This window comes from Podospora pseudocomata, chromosome 6 (assembly GCF_035222375.1).
Source record: "Podospora pseudocomata strain CBS 415.72m chromosome 6, whole genome shotgun sequence".
Classification (NCBI taxonomy): Eukaryota; Fungi; Ascomycota; class Sordariomycetes; order Sordariales; family Podosporaceae; genus Podospora; species Podospora pseudocomata.
In genome coordinates this window covers 746,373-768,014 of record NC_085890.1, presented here as the reverse complement: position 1 = coordinate 768,014, position 21,642 = coordinate 746,373, and the positions used below count along the sequence as shown (strand labels likewise).

At 53.5% G+C, this 21,642-nt stretch overlaps 7 protein-coding genes across 7 annotated transcripts; 3 read left to right on the top strand and 4 right to left on the bottom strand.

Moving 5' to 3' along the window:
• Positions 1-1,268: 1,268 nt before the first annotated feature.
• QC762_605170 (uncharacterized protein) lies at positions 1,269-1,424 on the top strand (the record flags this gene model as incomplete). The annotated part of the gene is made up of 1 exon (XM_062892209.1): positions 1,269-1,424. The coding sequence occupies one exon, from the start codon at positions 1,269-1,271 to the stop codon at positions 1,422-1,424; it is 156 nt and encodes a 51-aa protein (XP_062740291.1).
• Positions 1,425-2,455: 1,031 nt separating this feature from the next.
• Positions 2,456-8,411, top strand: SPB4 (ATP-dependent rRNA helicase spb4). The gene is made up of 2 exons (XM_062892207.1): positions 2,456-6,502; positions 6,563-8,411. The coding sequence occupies exons 1-2, from the start codon at positions 6,278-6,280 to the stop codon at positions 8,372-8,374; spliced, it is 2,037 nt and encodes a 678-aa protein (XP_062740289.1). The 5' UTR covers positions 2,456-6,277; the 3' UTR covers positions 8,375-8,411.
• DGK1 (Diacylglycerol kinase) lies at positions 3,895-5,106 on the bottom strand (the record flags this gene model as incomplete). The annotated part of the gene is made up of 1 exon (XM_062892208.1): positions 3,895-5,106. The coding sequence occupies one exon, from the start codon at positions 5,104-5,106 to the stop codon at positions 3,895-3,897; it is 1,212 nt and encodes a 403-aa protein (XP_062740290.1).
• A 43-nt stretch (positions 8,412-8,454) lies between the features above and the next one.
• On the bottom strand, positions 8,455-10,410 carry MIR1 (mitochondrial phosphate carrier protein; the record flags this gene model as incomplete). The annotated part of the gene is made up of 4 exons (XM_062892206.1): positions 8,455-9,328; positions 9,386-9,738; positions 9,799-10,218; positions 10,292-10,410. 4 exons carry the CDS (start codon positions 10,408-10,410, stop codon positions 9,297-9,299), a joined length of 924 nt encoding a protein of 307 aa, XP_062740288.1. The 3' UTR covers positions 8,455-9,296.
• A 631-nt stretch (positions 10,411-11,041) lies between these two features.
• Positions 11,042-14,313, bottom strand: PPM2 (tRNA methyltransferase ppm2; the record flags this gene model as incomplete). Its single annotated transcript, XM_062892205.1, has 4 exons — positions 11,042-11,494; positions 11,543-11,833; positions 11,886-14,180; positions 14,239-14,313. The coding sequence occupies 4 exons, from the start codon at positions 14,311-14,313 to the stop codon at positions 11,042-11,044; spliced, it is 3,114 nt and encodes a 1,037-aa protein (XP_062740287.1).
• A 333-nt stretch (positions 14,314-14,646) lies between these two features.
• MCH1 (putative monocarboxylate transporter mch1) lies at positions 14,647-16,383 on the bottom strand (the record flags this gene model as incomplete). The annotated part of the gene is made up of 1 exon (XM_062892204.1): positions 14,647-16,383. The coding sequence occupies one exon, from the start codon at positions 16,381-16,383 to the stop codon at positions 14,647-14,649; it is 1,737 nt and encodes a 578-aa protein (XP_062740286.1).
• A 2,448-nt stretch (positions 16,384-18,831) lies between these two features.
• QC762_605090 (uncharacterized protein) lies at positions 18,832-20,199 on the top strand (the record flags this gene model as incomplete). Its single annotated transcript, XM_062892203.1, has 2 exons — positions 18,832-19,259; positions 19,331-20,199. The coding sequence occupies exons 1-2, from the start codon at positions 19,082-19,084 to the stop codon at positions 20,197-20,199; spliced, it is 1,047 nt and encodes a 348-aa protein (XP_062740285.1). The 5' UTR covers positions 18,832-19,081.
• Between the last annotated feature and the right edge of the window lie 1,443 nt (positions 20,200-21,642).

Genomic DNA, 21,642 nt, shown 5'->3' with positions numbered 1-21,642 from the left:
AATCTCTCCCATATCTGCCATCTCCCCCCCTTTTATACATTTTCCCCCTTCCTCCCCTTCCCCCCTCTCACCCAGTCGGCCGATAGCATGCCGATTTCATCACGAGGGAGAGAGAGAGGGGGACATGGATAAGGACGGACTCTATCCATCCCCGAGGATGGCAACTCCTATTCGTTGAACCAAAAGCCTACACACTAACTCACTTGGCCAGAACAAACCAGGCATGTAGGTATGTGATGAGAAATAAGTATGGTGACGACGTTCAATTATCGGTATTGATCAAGAAAAAAACGTAAACCTCACCCCCCTCCTTCTCACACACCCTTGATATCAACCACTGACCAACAGGGCCGTATCAATGGATGGGGTGATCCCTGGAGGAAGAAACGAAAGCCACCAAACGCCAGAGGGACCTATAGGAAGTTTCAATGTGATCACAGAAAGAAAAAGGAGCGAGTGAAAGCAACTCGCATATGCCGAGAGGTGGGACTATCAACCGTTTGTATTGGCTACAACGGGGGAGCCGGCACTCCGGTTGTAAGCCCAATGGCTCCGGGGAGGGCATTTGTGTGTTGTGTGTGGGAAGGAGGAGGCGAAAGAGATAGAGGCTTCAAGGTTTCAAGGGAGGATAAACTCGATCTCGAAAGAAAGCTGGCTGATGGAGGGGGAGTGTACATAGCCATGTAGACGACGACTAGTCCCGGCTGAGAGAGAGAGAGAGAGGCAAGAAACAGCAACATGGTTGGTATAGACTGACTCCCTGCTCGGGACAAGATCCTCTCTTCTGCAGATGACGGGACAGGGATGGGGTGTAAGAGATAGAAAGATTGGGGGGGGGATGGGAAACACCTGTGAGAGGTTAGTTTCGCCGCAAGTGGAGGTCAGAAAAGTGACGACGGTCTGGACGACAACGATGTGTGTGTCATCAGACACTACCGGACCGGCAGAGACAGACAGGCAGACGAAACGGTAGCTGCAGATAGGCTGGCTGATGGGAACAGGAGACAATATCCACGAACCAGGAAGCGGCGGACCGGAAGATGGCGAAGGAGTGAAGTGGAGGCATGTGTGGAGGTATATGCACCGTTTGGATCCACGAACCAGGCAGGAATCAAGTTAAAAGCGGCGAAGGTTGCTCAAAGATACCTAGGCTGATAGCCCACCGTTTCGTTGGCTCGGACAAGTTGAAGAGGGGGGGGGGGATAAAGAAGCGGACGTCAAACAAATGTTGCAAAGTCGGGTTAGGCAGTGATGCATCAAGTCGGGCAATGTGTTGTCCAAATCCCAGAAGACAAAAAAGAACAAGACGAATGCCTGCTGCAGAGTGGCCTGCATCCTCTTACACCGTATGTTGGACTTGGCCTGTGCGCGACTGTCTAAGTTGTCTCCGGCCCCTTTGCAAAGCTGGAGGGCATCTTTCCTGACATCGAGGATTCCAAAGAAGGAAAAAGGTGGAATAACGCCATTGGTCCAAGGCTGAAAAGGTAAATCCCTCTGCTGTCTCGGTGAAAGTCGGCGGATTGAGTGGCTACTCGACCTGCAAAGGTGGAGGTGCCGCCTCTGGACTGCCCCCCCCCCCCCGTGGCAGTCAGCCATGAATCCAGAATGGCATGGCAGAATACTCCTTTTTTTTTTTTTTTTTGGCTCACCCCCACAGCCTGCGTCTAGAAATGCAGGTTAATAAGCCCTGGCATGACCTTGACTTTCCGTGTTCCCATCCGCCTTCTGCTGCAAGGCTCTGTTTCGTTCTTTTCTTTTTATCCACCTTATGATAGTCTACACCATATATGGGCCGAGCATATGTCGTGCCTCCCGGGATCCGCTTTACCGAAGGAAGGTTTTGGAATAAACCCCAGGCACAGGCACCCGCTGTCTAATTTTTTCCTTGCCTTTCCGGTTTTCGGTGCTCCGTTGTACGCAACCCAGGTACGGCAGTGATGTGATGTCGTTCCTTTTGCAGCTGCCATTGATATTGAAAGTGGCGAGTTCCCGAGACTTGCTTGCTGCTCTCCTCAGAGTTGAAGGGTCTCGAATATGTGCATATCCCGACTGGCAGGAGGGAAAGCGGTGAGCCGTACCGTGTCTCTGATGGCAGTTGTTGGACATCAAAATAGAAAATTGGAGTATAGGACACCCAGAAGAATGAGTGGCCGGATGAAGGACCCGACTGATGGATCAGGCAAGTGGCCACTCGCTACCTCAAAGCCCCGGCGGCTCGGTAGCAAGTCAGCAGCTGTTGTTATCCAAACATCATCCCACCCGACAGGCCAAGTCACTCGCAAATCCCCTAGACCGCTACACCCCTGGTTTGTCCAAGAAGCACCTAGGATAACGGCATATAACAGCTGCCGGGTAGAAGGCCGGAAAGGAGGGGCATGACTTCCTCTCCATGCGAGACAAATAACGGCTTGCCGGCTGTTTCTTCTTCTTCGAGCCGACCCAATGGCCGAATTCTTGTGGGACAGAGCTTCAACCACTGACGAGAGCGTGAGAGCGAGAGAACCCGTTAGCCTGGGCCCGCTGTGGATGGGATGGATGGTTGGTGAGCTAATAACGAGTGCTGTTCCTGCAGGTCTGACTGGATGTCTCGAGACTAGCCAGTTGGCGTTTTTCTCCATCTCCTCCAGTTGGAAAAACGGCCAGGCAGAACCACCAAATGCACGGGAGATATTGCCAAGTATTGAGTCAGAATGAGCCAGTCAACAGCCAGGCTGTGTAGGTGTTGGCTTTGAGGATCGGTAAAGAGGAACGAGGCCGGAGGTATTCTTCAACAGTTTCGAATGAAACGCCAATCCTCGATGCAGGAGCTCGGGAAAGACAGCAGCAGTAGCAGCATGTTATGCTGAGGAAGGGGGACAACGCATCAAGGGAGGAGACGTCCTGCCGCACGTCCGGCCGTGGGTGTGGTGCCGCACCAATTCAATGATCTTCTCGATCCACTGGGAATTGTTCGAGAAAATCCAGTGGGATTTAGCGGAGAGAATGTAACTCTCAGAGTAGGAAACTGGACCGGCATGCAGTCAAACGCAGACGTGCGTTGCGCCGGTGCCGAGCTCTTGATGACTGGGCACGATTTCATAGGACAGACGAAAAACCATGGCAGCCACAGTCGGATTCACTTCTCCATCAGTCAGTCCCCTCTTTTCAGCAGCCGATAGACATGACATGGAAGTCCAAGAGGTGACTCGTTCGTTCGTACGGGAGTCATATCTTCAGAGTACCTTGAATATGCATGGAGAAAAAAAAAAGGCTTGGCGCAACCAGGTGTTCGTGTCGAGCATGCGGCTAGGGCTTTTGTCAGAGAAGGGTGGGCGAATCATCAAAAGTGGTTGATGCAATCGAAGGAACCGTTCGTGGGACAAACCACCTGCCGTGACAGCCTCTGGAGATTATTGAAAGGCGCAACACGAAGAGGAGAGAGACGGACGGAGGGCCCCCTTCTCTGAACATGATCCCCGCGTGTAAGCCGATGCAAGACATACAGTCAAGCTGCGTGGCAGCTGCAGAGCCAACAAAACCCATGCGCCTTCTCCAAATGCCCCCTCATTCCGAAGCATATATCATGGCATCATGAGTGCTCCCCCACCGCGGGGTTGATGTAGGGTCTGAATAGCTGTGCCATAGAGCGAGTGAACACTTTTCGATATTCGAATGTTCCGATGGGATCCATAGGTAGTAGGTAGAGAAATATGTATGTTGAATGAGATAAGAGATTCGAGGTGACGTCTACGTAGGTATCCTTTGGGGTCAATAAACCTCCCAACCCCAAGCAACGCCGTCCATGCAATTTAATAAACATACACATCCAACCGGGCCGCATTCGCTGCCGCCGCCGGCCAGATTTCTTTTTTCTGTCGTCTTCTCGTGTTGAAACCCTGACAACCACGCCACGCTTTAACCAAACACCTTGAGAAACCCCCAAATTCCGAGACCGCTGAGAACCGGAATGGTCAGATTATCGTCCCAGCCAAAGAGGTCAACCACCTCGCTAGCCGCAGCCACAAACCCAGACCACAAACTCATGACACCAAGCGCAAGCCCTCCAGAAATAGTCGCCTTCGCCGGGGCCAGGCCCGCAGCATCCGCCAAGAGTTGAGGGAGACGGAGAGTTCCCGTAAACATAAAGTTCTCATCTCCCGGGAAGGGTCCCTTGGTCGGGGCGAGCCACCCCCAAAAGTACACAGCCGTCCCGACGCCGACAAGGAACGCAGCCGAAGAGCCAGCAAGGGACTTGCCGCGGCGGAGACGGGGGGTGTACCGCCCATATAGCCTGCCAAAGGTGCTTGCGGCCGTATCACACCAGCTCAGCAGCAGCGTGGCCATAACTCCGACATCCTTGGGGAAAAAGTACAGGGCCGTCCACGCACCCAAGAGGTAGAAGATAACACCGTTGTAACCGGAAAACTCGCTCTCGCGCATCAGGGCGCCCAGGACCTTGACGTAAAACCGGTTGAATGGCTGGTAGTGATGGCGCACCACATCCACGGCGGCGATGGGTATCAAGGCACCCATGAGGTAGGGGCACACAGAATAAGTTTGTGTCCCCGAGAGGTAGAGCCATACGACGAAGAAGCCGATGGATACGTGCAGGGCCTTCCGGGGTACCTCGTGCTTGTGCACAAACGTCCTCCAGTGCCTGTGGATGGGAATCAGACCGAGTGGGCTGGGACTTCGGCTAAAGTCCCGCCAGCTCCATCCATAATAAAGTGATGGTGTGGGCGGGGAGAGGTGCCCATTTGTTTCTGGTGCTTTTTCGCCCGTGCTCCCGTTGGGCGTTGCGATGGCTGTCGTCGTCGCCGCCGCCGCCGCGATCGGCTTGAGAGCGCTGGATGCCATCCTTGAAGTTTTCCTTGGGCTTAGTTGGGCCACCTTTCGCGTGTCGATCGGGCTGCGGCTTCGTGTCCGGGCCCTTGAGAGTTCTGGGCTCTCGTCCTCCTCGATATCCTCCTCTACTGGTAATGGCGTCGCCAGCCTCCTCCTCGCCGCCGACCGAGTCATCGGCCCGCTGTATCCATCCTGGCCGGTTCCATCCTGCTCTGACGGCGTCGGACTCGGCGATATGACGCGCGGGGTAGATGGGATGGCTTGCTTTGTTCGGCCAGACATGTCGTAGGGAAATGGTGGTAGGGCTGGCAGTGCGACACAACCTTTGACGATGCGTGGGAGACGGGAGAGCTGCAGCGGCCAGAGGGAGGTGGGAAGGAAGCAGTCTTTTCTCGGGTCGTTGGGCGAGATAGGGGCGGGGGCTAGGGCATTAAAGACGGCCTGGTGGTATCGAAAGAAGGCTTGAACTTTTTCTGTGGAATCCAGTGTGGTGTTTGGGTTGATGCGGTGGAGTGTGAGTACTCCGCCGCATGGCTGGTGCGAAAGGGTCGAATCCCGGCGGTCCAGGGGGAGAGTCGAATCGGTGCGTTCTTGGATCCCGTTTCCCGTTGGGCAGTGCGGTGCGGCGGGCTTGGAGCGCGGTGCTGGGAGGAAGAGCGAAGAAATTTCGGCTGGTGCGGGAGGGAAGACACAGCGGCCAGCGGGCTGACCGGGGTGCTTTGAGGCCTCAGCGTTGCATGTGACACTTGATTTAAGATGGGTTCAATGTCGCTCACTATTAGTGTCAGTGTCTGTGACTCTCTACCCTCTTGTTGTCGATGGCAAATTTTGGCTTGATGTTCCTGAGGAGAGACAGGATAAATCCCCGTTTTGATACTTCGTACTCCTAAAAAAGAGTTGTTGAGAGGAGAGCTGTTTTTTGTGTGCTCAACGGTGCCTCACATCCAAGTCCCGGCAGCTCCAGCGGCCCTCCACATTCTGCCAGTCCCGCCTGCAAGGAATGACGTTACCGCTTGTAATTATGCACACAACAACTGATATTTTTTTACGAGTTCAGATGGCATCCCACCATGGGTCACCTGTCCCGTCCTCCGTCCCTCCAAATTCGCCCATTTCCCGGGCTGATTGTTCCACAATTAAAAAGAAACTAAAAGCCACGTCGACATCAAGCAACACGGCAAGCCTTGGCCCACCACTGACGACATCCTCAACCAGAACCCCTAATGTCATTTTGCTCATGTGCTCACATATGGCCCGTGCTCTGAACCACAAGGGTGACCCGGTCTGCCAAGTCCAACTGGGCTTATCGATAAGCTGATAAGCCCTCTGCTATCGAACTGATCCCCGACATTTTTTTTGGGAGGCTTCAAGCGGCATGTCAATTGCGCGACAAGCAGACGAATAGAGGGGCTGTCCTTTTGTATTTAAATCCGACAATCGCAAGACCCTTCAGATGGCGCCAGTTCAACCACGCGCCAAAAAGACTCCCAGGACTTGGGATTCGCTGAACCAGAGTCTCCCTCCATGGATCCTCGACTATCTTCAGACGTCTGGCTTCGAGCAGCCGACGCCAGTGCAGAAGTCGACACTCGATCTTTTCAGGGGGAATAAGGATGTCGTCGTGGAAGCTGTCACCGGTAGTGGCAAGACGCTGGCTTATTTGATTCCAGTGGTCGAAGTACGGAAACCTACCATCGCAATTACCATTGATTCACTGTGTTGACATAAATGTGTCTAGAAACTCTTGCGCGGAGACGAAGCAGCCAAGAGGCACCATGTCCAAGGCATCATCATTGCGCCCACCCGCGAGCTGGCGCAACAGATCTACAACGTTTGCGTCAGCCTCATCAAGTTCCACCCTCAGTCGGCCGAGCAGCTGCAACATGACCGAGACGAGAAGCGAACTATCACATCCGAACCGGTCGTCTACCCCCAGCTTCTGGTGGGAGGAACGACAAAAGCGGCCGAAGACCTGAGCGCATTCCTGAGGTTATCACCAAACCTCCTCATCGGCACACCCGGCCGACTCGCCGAGCTCCTCGCCTCCCCTTATGTCAAGGCCCCCGCCTCCACCTTTGAAGTCCTCGTCATGGACGAAGCCGACCGCTTGCTGGACCTTGGTTTCTCCCAAGAGCTCAACCGCATCCTCGGCTACCTCCCCAAGCAGCGCCGCACAGGCTTGTTCAGCGCCTCCCTCAGCGACGCCGTAGAGCGCCTCGTCACAGTCGGCTTACTATACCCCCACCGCATCACCGTCCGGGTACGAAACCTCAAAGACGGCGGCGAAATCCAAGAGCGCAAGACCCCAATGTCCCTCCAAATGTCGTACCTCATCACCCCCGCCAGTCAAAAAATCCCGGCGCTCTGCCAGATCCTCGAAAAACTCAACCCCCGCCCGGCCCGATCCATCGTCTTTTTCTCTACCTGCTTCGCGGTAAAATACTTTGCCAAGGTCCTCCACGGCGTTCTCCCAGAAGGCTTCAGCATTGTCTCACTCCACGGCAAACTCGAGCCCCAAGTCCGCGAAAAGAACTTTGAGCGCTTCGTCAACTCGACCTCCCCATCCATCCTCTTGACCACCGACATCGCCGCCCGCGGTCTGGACATTCCACAAGTCGACTTGGTAGTCCAGCATGACCCACCGACAGACACAAAGGTGTTCATCCACCGCTGTGGCCGTGCCGGTCGCGCCGGACGTCGCGGTTTGGCGGTGGTGTTGCTCCAACCAGGTCGTGAGGAAGGTTATCTCCAACTGCTGGAAGTGAGACAAACACCATGCACACCGTTGGAAAGACCCGAAATTGTTCTTTCTGAAGAGAAAGCCAAGGAGATCTCGACAAAAGTAAGGAAACAAGCCATCACGGACAGGGAAGTGTACCAGCTCGCTCAGAGGGCGTTTGTTTCGTGGGCGCGAAGCTACATTGAACACCAAGCCTCTTCCATCTTTCGGATTTCTGACCTGGACTGGGTGGACCTAGCCCACGGCTACGGGCTGGTTGAACTCCCCAAGATGCCGGAGATCAAGGGCAAAAACATTGACCGCTCCCTCGGCCTGGGCATAGACGTGGAAGCCATTCCGTTCAAGGACAAACTCCGCGAAGAGAAGAGATTGGAAGAACTGGCAAAATGGAAAAAGGAAAAGGCGGCTAGGGTGGCTAGCCAACAGGAAAATGGGGAGCGGGCGGGGCAAAAGAGGAAGACGAACGAGGCTTGGAGTGAGAAGCAGGATGCGGAGGAGCTAAAGGTGGCGAGGAGAGAAAAGAAGAGGAAGAGGAAAGAGGCGGAGAGGGCGAGCAAGATGACGGAACGGGAAAGGGAGGAGCACATGAAGCTGGAGGATATGATTGAGCTTGTGAGGAAACAGAATGAGGAGAAGGCTAGGCAAGAGGCGGAGGAGAGGAGGAAGGAAAGGGTGTTGGGGGGGGACGGGAAGACGTTTGGGGCTTTTGGGAAGGGTGGTGGTAGTGGTGGTGGGGTGATGACGAAAAAGAAGATGGTGGTGGGAGAGGAGGACAGTGATGAGGAGGAGTTTGGCGGGTTTGACGATTAACGGATGTAGTGTGTGTGGAAGGTGAAAAATATAGAAGAGATGATACCCCACGTATGTTCGTCTGAATATACACTTTTGGATTTCTCGTTAGGTTTCATGGAGGGACTGACTTAATTGTCTATTCGGAATTGCCCGGCCTTCGGGTCATGTACCCAGAGCAAATATTGTCCTCTCAACCGTTCCCAAGCCTTCAGGGGTAAAGGGGGCATTAGTCAACCACTTCCCTATCCAGCACCAACACTCACTTACGTACAACACCAAAGATCAACAAATCATCCCAAAAAAAAAAACCTCCACCATTCCCTCAAATCTCAACTATTATACACATCTAACCAACACTCCACCTAGGCACAGGAATAAGCGTCTTTGCTCTTTCTTTCTTTCTTTCTATTTGTCTCCCAGACAAAGAGTTGCTCTCTCCGATCTAATCGCTCTATAGTTCTCTTGAAAGCACACCACTTTTTTTTTAATCGCCCAAGACAAAAAAAAAAAAAAGAAATCCCAAATCCCTGCCCATTTAGAGTATTATAGCCATACACACAACAAAAGAAAAGATATAGCGAAGAGGCGCTTCAAAATCCCGGAAATGCAAACAAAGACCGGGGAAATAAAAACACCTTTTCCCTCAAAGCGAGCAACATTTGTGCAAGATGCCGCGCAGTTTTTTCGTTTGATGCCCCCCAAAGGCACCCTGCCTGTTGTTGGTCGTTTTTTTGGTTTGTCTCGCTGTCATTCAGGTCGTAACAACAGCAGCCGTCGAAATTTCTCTCCAACTTCCCCCCAAAATCTCCACCATCATAACCCCTCCAACCTCCCTGCTCCACAAAAGCGGGGATTAAGCCGCAGAGACGACATGTGGAAGTCTCTGTGGTTCCATCACCACTTTTGTTGGACTACATCGGCATTGACTATGTTAAGTCGCTTATTTGCCGATCTCGACACCGCCAGTGGCACCTGGTGCAGATAAAGTCAGTACTTGTTATCCAAATCGACCAGGAAAAGAAAACATACCAAGAGCCTTCTTGATGTCACCGTAGATGGCGAACTGGAAAGCGGTAAGGGTGCCGACCATGAAGAGACGGGCGCCGATGCCGGTGTAGGAGCCCTTGAGGCCGAGCTCCTTGGCGATCTTGATGAGGCGGGTGGTGGTGCCCTCACCGGGGGCGCCGGGGGTCTTGTTGATCTTGCTCAACATAGTGTCGGCGGGCTGAGAGACGATGGCAGCGGCGAAACCGGCAACGAGACCGGAGCCGAGGTTGACAACAGTCTGCATGCTGTCGGCCATGTCCTTCTTGGGGAAGACCTGGTAGACAGCCTCGGCGACCTTCTCGTAGACAACGAACTTGGCCATGGTGTAGGGGATCCTAGAGAATTGTCAATTTCTGGGGTCCTATTCAGGAGAGGCCAAAAAAAAAAAAACATACTGCTTGAACAGAATGGGACCGAAACCGGCGTAGAAGGCACCAACACCCTCGTTCTTGAGCATCTTGCCGAAGCCGCCGATGAGGCCGGAGGCATAGGTGGGCTGGGAGACGAGACGGATACGGGTGGCCTCAAGAGGGCAGAGGGCAATATCGGCGAAGAACTCGGCCATGGCGGAAGAGGCGAGGTAGACACCGGTGCGGTACTTGGAGGCGTTCTCGTAGCCGAGATAGTTGATGGCCTGCTGCTTGAACAGCTCGTAACCACCGAACTTGAGGGAGCCCTGGAGGAAGTAACCGGCGAAGGTAGGGCCGACACCAGTGAGGAGGGCACCAGCACCCTCATTCTTGATGACCTGCTTGAAGCCACCGATCATGCCCCTGTTGTAGGTAGCGGGGTCGAGCTGGATGCGAGTCTTGACGCTGTAGAGGAGGCGGTTAGCTTTTCGATATTCCGTGGTGATCTCGTCGGCGCAACGGTGCTGGGAGGACCTACACATCGACGGGGGTGAGGGCACCGTGGGTGACGGAGCAGCAGATGGCGCCGGCAAGGGCGAATCTGGAGTAGAGGGCAACGCCGCTCAGCTGGGGCTTGGTCTCGGTCTTGGTGGCCATCTTGACGACTTTGATGAGAAGTGGTGGAAGATTGAGTGGAGTTTGGTCCTGAAAGCTCGGGGGCGCGAGGATTCAAGAAAGATCGGGAGACAATTGGGGACCTGTGGGAGAGTTCCGACGTCGTTTGGGCAGTGGATGAGCTTTTTTGGAAAAAGTGAGGTCGGGGCGGGCTTTCGGGAAAAGGGACCTTAAAAAACTGGCCCGGCAAATCCCGGGTACACGGCGGGCATCAAAAAGACGCACTGGCCAACCAACCGCTGTGGATTTTTGACTAAAAGGGCCACAGGGCCCACCGCTACTACAGCCCACGGTGACATTGATGTGTAAGAGATAAGATAACAAGATGCATCACTTGAAAAGGTCAAGCCCTGAAAAAATGTCTCAGTCTCATGCTCATCTTCTGCCGGTATGTTTACCCAGTTCGAACCCATCACCATCAGTAGACCAAACAATACCAAGTTATTTTTGGACGCCCGGTCGTCAGTTGGTAGCACAATTCCATCCTGCGCTGTGTGCCGCCTGGGCACAACGGACCTGTCAGGGCAGTCCCTTGACGCATGTGCCTTGCTGACTCGATGAAAAGCCTTGAGCTCTGATTGGCTGCCCTATCCAATAGCTAGAACTTCTACACTCAACCCCTTGCCTTCCGCTTCAGCTCATCAGCCAACCTCAAGAGATAAAACTCTCTCGCCTCGGCCGGCAGCTTTTGAAAGCTATTCGCGATGCGACCGATGTCTTGCCTGCCCTTTTCATATGCCGCCAGATCACGGTTCCCATACACATCTTTACCGGCAGCATATGAGTTGCTGTCAAGATCTCTGAAAAACACATTGACCGCGATGCTCTTGTCCGAGGTTGGTGTAGCTGTGTGCAACCACAACGGGGGCAGGAAGAGGACCTGGCCAGAGCCCAGTACAGCCTCGTGAGGGTGTGTCTGTGCTAACTCCGGCGACTCAAGAGACGAAAATACGTCGATGCTAGAGCTGGAAGCACCGGGTGCAAACGACAAGTGCTCAACGTCTGAGGGTGGGAAGAGAATGAGTCTTTTGGAACCCCCTATTTGGCAGTATACATTTGCCATAACCTGATATGATTAACGCACCGTTTTACTGATATCAGAGAAACAACTTACATCGTAATGTAGCCACATATTCACTGGCCCAGACAGCCTCAACACCGAGCTAAACAAATTCTCCCGCACCAAAGCCAGCTGCTCCGGCAACACAAAGTCACCGCCCAAAGTCGGAAAGTCCTCCTCAAGCACCGACGGCTTCTCTGTGGGCTTCTCCTGTGAAAGTGCCCGCAGATACAGCCTGCCGCCTTGCTCAATCTTTTGTGCCAAGTCTCCGAATCCAGTTGTTACGTATCGGAAGTTCTTGGCATTGAAATCCATTACTTGAGTGGCGGCTTCGTGGATGACAACCTAGGATCGTTAGCTAACGCATATCATGTCGACAGTCATAGTGAGAAAATACCTTGCGGTTGCTGCCAACCTTTTCCGCCAAGTACTTCAGGTTCCAAGAGGCGACACAACTGCCCAGATCCAAGCCTTCCAGCACCACCGGACGGCCTGCCCGGACAACCTTGGCGAAGTCATCTGCTGTCTTGAGTTGAACACACTCGATGGTCTTGATGGCTATGCTTGAGGTTCCGTGTTGGAGCTTGGTTCGGATGGGAAGACTCCGCTCTCCTGGGATGATGTCGACGGTCTTGTCGTGAGTCCAGTGAGGGAGAGCCCCAGTTGTGCCAGAGCCTGGTAAGCGCAGAGAATACACGCCCTTATTCCAGAAGGTGCCCATGGAGAAGCACGTAGCACCGCCCCCGGTAATCACTATTCTGCCGTCAGCTGCTACCACGGCTGAGTGTCCAGTGTAGAGGGCACGAGGCGACGCATTGGATGTCAAGCGGTGAGTAATCTTGTACTCTGTGCCTGTCACTGAGAAAGTTACGATCTCGTCGTTGTGGCCCAAGAGATGGTCTCGAGCCACTCCGCCCAAAATGATAAACTCGCTGCCGTGTTGAACGCAGGTTGCTCCGAACCTTGCTACCAGCCAGCTGGAAGCATCTGGGTTGGAATCCGTCCGAGGTTGTAAACGGGTGAATGTGATGAAAGGCTTCCTGATGTCTGAGATATCTAGCTCCCAAGACATCACCTCTTTTGTGAAGAGCGCATCCACCAGGCCACCAGCGTAGATGCCGCTGAAACTGGCACCCGCATTGCTGCTCTTGACACCGATGACACCTCCATATCTTGCCGCGAAGGGGTCGCCTCTTGCATCACACTCAACCCACCCTTTTTCGTGCCGATACAGCAAACACCCGTCAGATGTCGAGCTTTTTCCTCTACCATTCATGAGCAAAGCCATTCCTGAGGTTCCGAGAGCGACAGCGGCTGGCCGATAGAGCGGTACGGGGAGATCGTATGTCCGCCTCCAGGCATTCGACTTCTTCTCGTACAGCCAGCAGTCTTTGAGGGGGCTTGATGGTGAGCCGCGGCCTCCAACAAGCAAAACAGAGTCTCCGATATCCACCAGGGAGTGACACATCCTGCTTGAAGGCCCTCCCTCTCCAAATGCGAGTCCGCTTGCCTCGCCCTGAGTGAAAACGTCGCAGGATTGCAGCCTGTTCCTGGTCCCCAGTCCCAGAACGTTCACAATCTCCGATTGCTTCCCCTTTTGAGAAACTTCCATCGCGGCAGCAAACCTCCTTTGTCCTCGAGTGCCCGTCGTCTCATCAACCTGCGTCTCTACCGCTCCCACCGGAATCTCAACACCAGAATGCACGACCGGCTTAGCTCCTCTCTCCCCCACCGTCCTCGCCCTCACAACACAGTAATGACTTCCGAAAAGCGCAAACTCCTCCCACTCATCAAACTCCTCCACCTCATCCAACCTCACCCTCTCCTCCCCGGACAAAAACGTCTCGTCCCCCCAAGCCTCCCACAAAGTCCAGACCTTCACCTCCACCCACCCCCTCTCCTCAAACCTTTTGCGTTGCTCCCCAACCGTAGGATAACCCTCCACCGACTTCAACTGCGTATTCAACTTGTCAAAATGCCCCAACATCGTCCTCGCAAAAGGGTGCCCCGTCCCATCCGGGAGAATCTGCTCCAGCAACACAAACTCCGCATCCCCCACCCTGCCCGCCCACTCTATGACCCCATCCGCCCCCTCCCTCTCCATATAAGTAATACTAACCTCGGCAACAAAAACAAACTCACACTCCTCCCTCCAGTGCCCCCCCCCAAGTACCTCCCCCATAGCCTCTTCCAACCTTTTCAAATCCCGTAGATCAACCCCCACCATCGCATACCCCTCACTATCCAACACCACCGGTCCCTTTCTCAGCACCTCCTTCCCATCCACCACCACCCTCTCCCCCTCAGGCACCCTCCCCCCCCTCAAATAACCCCTCAAGGCCCCCTCCCCCATCACGACCCCCTTCTTCCGTTCCATCAACTCAAAAAAATCAACATCCACAAACTTGACCCCCCCACAATCACCCCCATACCGACTCCAACACTGCCAAGGCAAGACATCACTCCCCGCCCCCAAATTAACAACCACCTTTCTCTTCTTCCCCTCCCTCAGCGGTCTCTTTAAGAAGTCCCTCACCAAGACATCGATCACTCGTAGTCGTAACCAATACCCCCTGTTAATCAACGGAGCGCGCCGCTGATACTTGGAGACAAAGTACCGGAAGAAGGGCGGTTCACCGGCGTAGTAGATCTTTTCCACGGAGCGTTTGGATACGATGGAAGAGGAGTTTGTCTGTGGCTAAAAGGTTAGAAGGGAGGGGAAAAAAGAGGGGGGGGGGGGGGAGACGGACTCCCATGACTTGATCATCTTGGGCTTTGGCTGCGGGGGATTTGGTGTCGGATTTGGGTTTTTTTGGTTTGCCCATTTTGTCGGACTTGAGTTTTGTATAAAAGGGAAATGAATGAAAGTCGCAAAGTCACTCACAAGAGAGTGTGAAAGAAATATGCGAGTGAGTGAGTGTGTTGATTTGGTGAGTCGAGTTGAACAAGATATGAGTCTGAGTTGCCATCTCAAAAGCGGAATTCAAAAAGTGAGAATTTCTACAGTGTTCTTTACTGTGCTTGGGCACTGTGCTTACAGTGCCGCCCCTGATCACAATGAAAACACTATATCAGACATGTTCCCTGTCCCAGATCCCAACGCCGCCCAATGCTCCCATCATGTACTTGCTTACCCATCCATATCCTCTCCCAAAACATCAAACCACCACCCCCCTCTGCGACCACCCACCCCTCCCCTTCCACGCCCACAACACCAACCCACACGCAACCCAGACACTCCCCGCCATGGCCCAGAACGCGCTCGCATAGCACTCAACCCCATAACACAGATTATCCCCCCCATCCTCTTCCCCAACAACCGACTGCCTCCTCGCCCCCTCCTGGTAAACAGCCGAATACACCAACCCCCACATCGTCGCCCCCAGCGCCGGAAACATGGCCACAATCCCCCAGTTCGTCGCAAAGTTCTCCACCCCCCAGATCACCGTGATGATGATGGGCGTCAGGCTAAACACGGCGCCGTACCCGGCCCCGACCAGCCCCGAAATCACCCAGAACCTCTCCCCGTGGTCTTGCACCCACCCCGCTGCCAACCCCGCCAGCCCCAGAGAAAGCATCACGGCAAAAAACAGCAAAAACACCACCCTCGAAACCGAGAATCTTTTTCTCTCAAGTTCAGTGCTGGAGGCAATCTGGACATGTCCCGCCTGCGGACTCGGCGCGAGCAAATCCGTCAACGTCCCCGTCAGCAGCCTGACAATCGTGCTCGTGATCCCAACAATGCTCACATGGGTCGCCGCAGACGTCTCATGCTCCCCAGCACCACCACCAACCCTCAATTCCGGATCATACAACGTCTTGATCACGGTCCCCATATTATTGATAAACGCCTCCCCCGGTCCAATCATGAAGAAGAAGCCAAACGCAAACAACCACATGGTATGGTCCGTCAAAAACCTCCTCGTCTCCGCATTCAACACCCAAGTCTTGATCTTTTTATCCTCTTCCTGATCTTTTCTCGGATCCAAAATCCCGGCCCCAATCATGTCCTCCTCTTCTCGCTCCTCATCAACATCCACACCCCCGTACCCCTCCCTCGTAACCCCATTCCCCAACATCCGACTCCCATCCAAGATCCCACTCCTCTCTAGTTCTTCCACCGCCTCCTCGATCAACTCCTGCTCATCCACTATCCTCAACCCCACCGCCCCAACCACCCCCACGATCACCAACAATATAGCCAAAAACCCAAAGAACCTGACAACATCAACCTTTTTCCCTCCCAAATCCCCGGGTGTGTCCAAAGAAAAAAGCCTATCCCCCACCTGACTCAACCACATGCCACTCAACCCAAACGCCGCAATCGGCACCGCCAACGCCAACCCCCTGTGCCTCCCCCTCCCAAAATTCTTTGCGCACGTCGCCACAGCACTGAGGTACATGCTACACGTGCCAACCCCTATCCCGACAAAACTCCCCACCAAGCCCCAGTACACCCCCTCCGGATCCCCCTGTTGTCCCCAGTAAAAGAACAGCGCCGCGCCTGCGTAACCGAGGCCGAAAAAGACTGCGGAGAGGAGGGAGAGGGGGGCGGGGCCGACGCGGTCGCAGTAGTAGCCCAGGAGGGAGACGGGCATGTACATTGCGATGGAGGCGGCCGAGGCGAGGCCGTTGATGCGGTATTGGGAGTAGTGGAGGGTTGATTGGAAGGTGGGGGCGTAGAGGGAGAAGATTGTGATCGAGCCGGCTGAGAGGGAGGAGAGGAGGGAGGAGAGGAAGGAGAGGAGAAGGGCGCGGCGGGTGGCGGTTGGTCTGGGACGGCGGCGGTAGCGGGAGGACGGGAGGGAGCGGAGGGAGGTGGTGTCGGAGCTGGCGGGGCCGAGGGTGGAGGTGGAGGGGATGCGGTGGAGGAGGGGGGTGGTAGTTGAGGACATGGTGATGGTGGTCGCGGGAGGTCAGAAATCGAGAAGGATGTTGGAACAGGTACACGCAGGCGGATATACCTACCCGCCAGAGAACTAGATCGCGTGTACCGTCTTTCTTGCCTGGCGCATCTTCATCCACGTCACCGCGCGCGCGAGACTGCGAAGAAAGAGTGAGACGAATTGATAATGGTGCAAGGATGTAAATAAAAGTCTCCGAGGTTTCTGTGGAACGATTGTGTCAACCGCCAGACAAAAGTGTCAAAACCGTTGCACGACAGCGGTGATGGAGGTGTGTTGTGTGTGTACTGTGTTGTCTTGGAATGGGTTGACGGTTTCCAGGTTGTTGATCAAATGACCTTCAAACCGCTGGTAGCCTGCGCCGCGAATGCCAAGGAATGATCGGCATAAAAAAATCCGGGGAAATCCGATAATTGCCCGGGGGGGGATGGCTACGGGGACTGTGCTGGACAGGATAAGAGGGAGGACTGTGCACTTAGACATTAACCATGAGTTGACGAGAGATTCAATCATGTTAATTCTCTTCTTATGATGAGCTTCGCAGTGAGGGAGTCTCGCTGGTGGTCCAGAGCAGTGGCCCAGCAGCTGCCCATCAGGGTTCTCACCCAGAGCAACACACAAGCAGGCAAGGGAGCAACCCCAGTACATACACCTCTCCCAACGCTCAGAATTCAACAGGAGCAGCGGGCAAACCACAAAGCCAAATGGCCTAGTGGTAAGCTCCTCGAATATCCCGAAGGGATATTCACCTTCCTCCACTTTGATGTGGGTCGAGGCGGTTGACCGGTGAGCTTTTGCTCTTTTTTGCGACTTTCTTTTCTTGTCAACTTTTGCTTTGGCATTGGACTTATTGTTTTTGTTATGGCCATCGGGGAATGACCAGTTCTATATTGTATATATGCTACTGGAAGAGATGTTAAAGACAAATAGACAGATGAACTTGGCTACCAGATTGAACTGGATTTATTCAGCACTTCCGTTTTGGTAACTCGTACGGGTAATGCTTTTGCTGCAATACTTTTAGGGGCTGTGTAGCTGTTGGTAAAGCTTTTCTATCCCGTGAAGCATACTCGCTAACACTTGAATGTCACCAACGGCTCGACGACCCTTGTTGACGTCGTCTCGATTAGTGATGAATTGCAACCGGCCAACTCTTTCACGATGCATTCGTATTTGCGGTAGCCCAATAGTCCGTGGTCTTGATGCCATCGAAGGAGCGGCTATGCCAGCGCTTGGAAATTGCATGCCTGGTCACAAAGCTCACCGTCTGCATCAAGACCCAGCTAAACCAGATGGCTATCCACTCCTTCAATGGCGCTGTTGCAGTGTTGAGATTCCTACACGGTACCCAGAGCGATCTGCCTCTAAGCCACCAAGGCGGTTTTGCTGACTGGCAGCCCGATGAGCTCGATAATAATTCTATTAGCCTACACAGCCTTGGTATAAAAAGTTGAAAAAATGGTCGTCGGGAAATGCCAAGTGGAAGGCTTTCTGGAAACAAAAAGATGCCAGTTGCCACATGATCAGCCACGTGCGGGCCACCTCATATGGAAAGTTGAGGTTGTTTATTCCCGGGTGACGGTTGAGGGACCTGGGCTTATTCCATGGCAAGCTTTTGCCCCTTGCTTATTCGAGCTCGGAGTTCGCATTGCTCTTGGTTCTAACCAAGTTAGCGGCAGTGCTCTATCTCATGTGATACTGAAAATGATGGCCAACCCCTCGACAGGCCTAACAATTGCGGCGTTGCCAAGGCGCATGTTCCTTAAGATGGACGAGGCATTCTTTTGACCATGATGGCTTCGGAAGGAACGCTAGACAGTAGAACTAGACACAACATGCTGTCATGCTGTGTTACATTCCATGTGTCATACCAGACCTGTTGTCCGAGCGGTGTCCGCTCCAGTTGGCAGTCAAAATCACCGAGTGACATTATCCAGCGCAACCTCATCCGTTGGTGGTGAACAAAACACGGCCGTTGTCGGAATTCGGCACTTCGTAAAAGCAGAGAGCTTTGCACAGCCACCGATCCAATATTTGCTGCCCTTCAACTCAATCGTTGCGGGAGTGCGGTTGACTGTAGAACTGCGTCATGACCTCTGTATCTGGAAGTGGTGTGCTGTGCAAACCACACCCCAAGACCTTGGCATCCATTGTTGCTGGCCAGCCGATCGTCTCCTGCACTGTGTGTGTGTGTGTGTGTGTGTATAGCTCATCAGGCCATGAGGTTTTTAAAATCTGCGACCTTGAATCGGGATAGAAGCCAGTTTGGGCGTGAGAGAATTATGGAACAGAGCCTCTACGAGAGCAGGGCTGTCTGCTCGTATCTTTCGTGTGTAGGAATTCGAACATCTTGTGGCTTGTATAAAGTGCTGTTGGGTCGGGCGTAGGTTCGCTGGGTACGGCCCGGTGTTCAACGGATGGCAGCCTGGTGGGGCGATCCCCAGACCCACAGTGGGCCATCGCCTATTGCCATTGCATGGACCCACCATATCCCTGCCGCCATCGAGAGCTCTCTGCCCCGCCAAAGCTGCTCTTCAGTCTCCTGACCATCCGCCATCCCCCGAGCTGTTCCTTCGTCTCGGGACGTATAAGACTTGTGGCACATCCTCCGTTTCCCGTCTAGCCAGATCGACATTCTGGAAAGTCTAACCATCTGACGCCTTCCCGAAATTCATCGCCATCCCCCAACATGTCCAGCGACACTCAGAGCATCCCCAAGGGCAAGGGCTCAGAGACACTCAATGGCGGTTTCAAGCCTCAGGGCAACATGGTAGCTGTGGTTCCTCCCAAGCCTGAGGATTTGCAGAGAAGCTATGCCACGGTCGTCGACGCAAATGCTAACCCCAAGGGCTGGTATGGCAGCATGGGTGTGTACTTGATGATACAGCAACACAAACTTCGAGAGCTTCACCGCAGCTAACACCACTCAACCGTCTAGTTAACGGCATCGGTACTCTCATCGGCACCCTCGGTGCAGTCCCATGCTGCGTCTGCTGCCCCAACCCATACAAATCCGTCGGCCAAGGCCACGTCGGTCTCGTCACCAAGTTCGGCAAGTTCTACAAGGCTGTCGACCCCGGTCTCGTCAAAGTCAACCCCTTGTCCGAGAACCTCATCCAAGTCGACGTCAAGATCCAGATCGTCGAAGTCCCCAAGCAAGTCTGCATGACCAAAGACAACGTCAGTGTCCACCTCACCTCGGTCATCTACTACCACATCGTAGCCCCCCACAAGGCCGCCTTCGGCATCACCAACGTCCGCCAAGCCCTCATCGAGCGCACCCAAACCACCCTCCGCCACGTCGTCGGCGCCCGCGTCCTCCAAGACGTCATCGAGCGCCGCGAGGAACTCGCCCAGTCCATCGGGGAAATCATCGAAGACGTCGCCGCCGGCTGGGGTGTCCAGGTGGAGAGCATGCTTATCAAGGACATCATCTTCAGCAACGAACTCCAGGAATCTCTTTCCATGGCCGCCCAGTCCAAGAGGATCGGTGAAAGCAAGATCATTGCCGCCAAGGCAGAGGTCGAGGCTGCCAAGCTGATGAGGCAGGCGGCTGATATCTTGTCTTCCGCCCCTGCCATGCAGATTCGCTACCTGGAGGCGATGCAGGCCATGGCCAAGAGTGCGAACAGCAAGGTTATTTTCTTGCCTGCTGCTAATCAGACTATGCCGAGCACCCAACAATTCGAGAATTCGCTGGCTGGGGGGTCGGGAAACAAGAACTACAACACTTTTGACGAGGGGAGCAGCAGCACTGATCCCGGCTTTCAGCAGGCGATTAATGCCCGGATTATTGAGAATATCTGAGTCGAATGGTTGATGACGGAGATTTCTGAAGACCAAATCATGAAAATGAGCGGGAAAAGAAAAAAAAACACACACGAAAAAAGAGACGAAACGATACAACATTATGATTTTACTATACCCCGCCGCCGCGATCACAGTCGATACCCCCTTTGTTTGTACATGGATCGGAATGGGTGGAAGGAAGTGAGTCATGGATTGGCATGATGACGATGGGTAAATGAGGGGGGTTATGAGAAGAGAGAGCGGGCCAGCGAGAGAGATGCCATCTTGGCAGTTTGCGTCTTGCTTTTTTGGATTGGTAGTTGCTAGGACTTTTTGGTTCATGATACCTGATACCACCTTCGCTTTCTTACTTGGTTCTTCTATAGCACTGTTGCAGTTGACTTTAGCCTTTGTGGTGAATGGGAGGGGATTATTTTTTTTTTGTTGTGATATTTGATGGTAAACTGCGAAGTGGGAATATCGCCGCCGGATCTCGGGGGCAATTGGCGTCCACCTTCATGTTACTGTGATTTGTCTTGCTCCATTCTCTGGTGTAAGTCTGGCTGGCAGGTGTTTCCACTCAGTGCTGCCGCGCTTGAGCATCGGCCCAATTGTGCCTATGTGGTCTGGGTCTTGCAGTTGGCCTCACCGGCGCGTTGGGCTGGCTTGTATTACCGTCAGAATTAAGTGTCCGCTTCTGTTTCTTAGGTTGGACTTTGGCCAATGCTACAAGGTCGAGATATCATCAGGGGACCTAATTGTGAATGAATATGGGACACAAAGATTCTGGTACCTCAACAGCTTGGTCGAGATGGGTGCATTTAAGATGTAAACGGCGTCTTCCCATGTGTTTCATTAATGGATACCTAGTTTGAGACTCGAGGATAGGGACGTGGAGCAAACCACAGCTGCTTTGTTCTTTGGAAGACCGAGACTATCAGCACCCTTGGCTTCCGTAGGTGTGAATTATTTCTCTGATTGATCACTGGGTTGCCTTTCTCCCAGGTCCCATTTATGGGGCTCTCTCTCACACCAAGAGGGAGTGGTCAGGGAGAGTTATCGCTTGATAAATGACATGATTCACCCAATATACCCCCTGCCATCGTGGTCATTTTCATCTTTCTGCTGTGAATCTAGTAGTATATCTCCTTCTCTCCCGTTGCCAGCATATCCTCATATCTCATTCAATTCTGCTTGTTGGCACCTTATTCACTGACAAGGGAGTCTCTCATTGGCTTTATACTGACTTGTTTCAAGCACATAACTATTCACTTACCATGTCTTTCGCTGAAGCGCCGACGAAGCTGAAGAGATAAAAGGGCGAAGTTCAGACATCAGATGAAATTATATGACAGCCATTCACCGCCAAACTGACCAGGAAGCGGAGCAAGTGTTACGACCCATGATACGTACTGTACGCTGCCCTCGTGATATATTCACTGCTCACTCCGTCCACCTGAT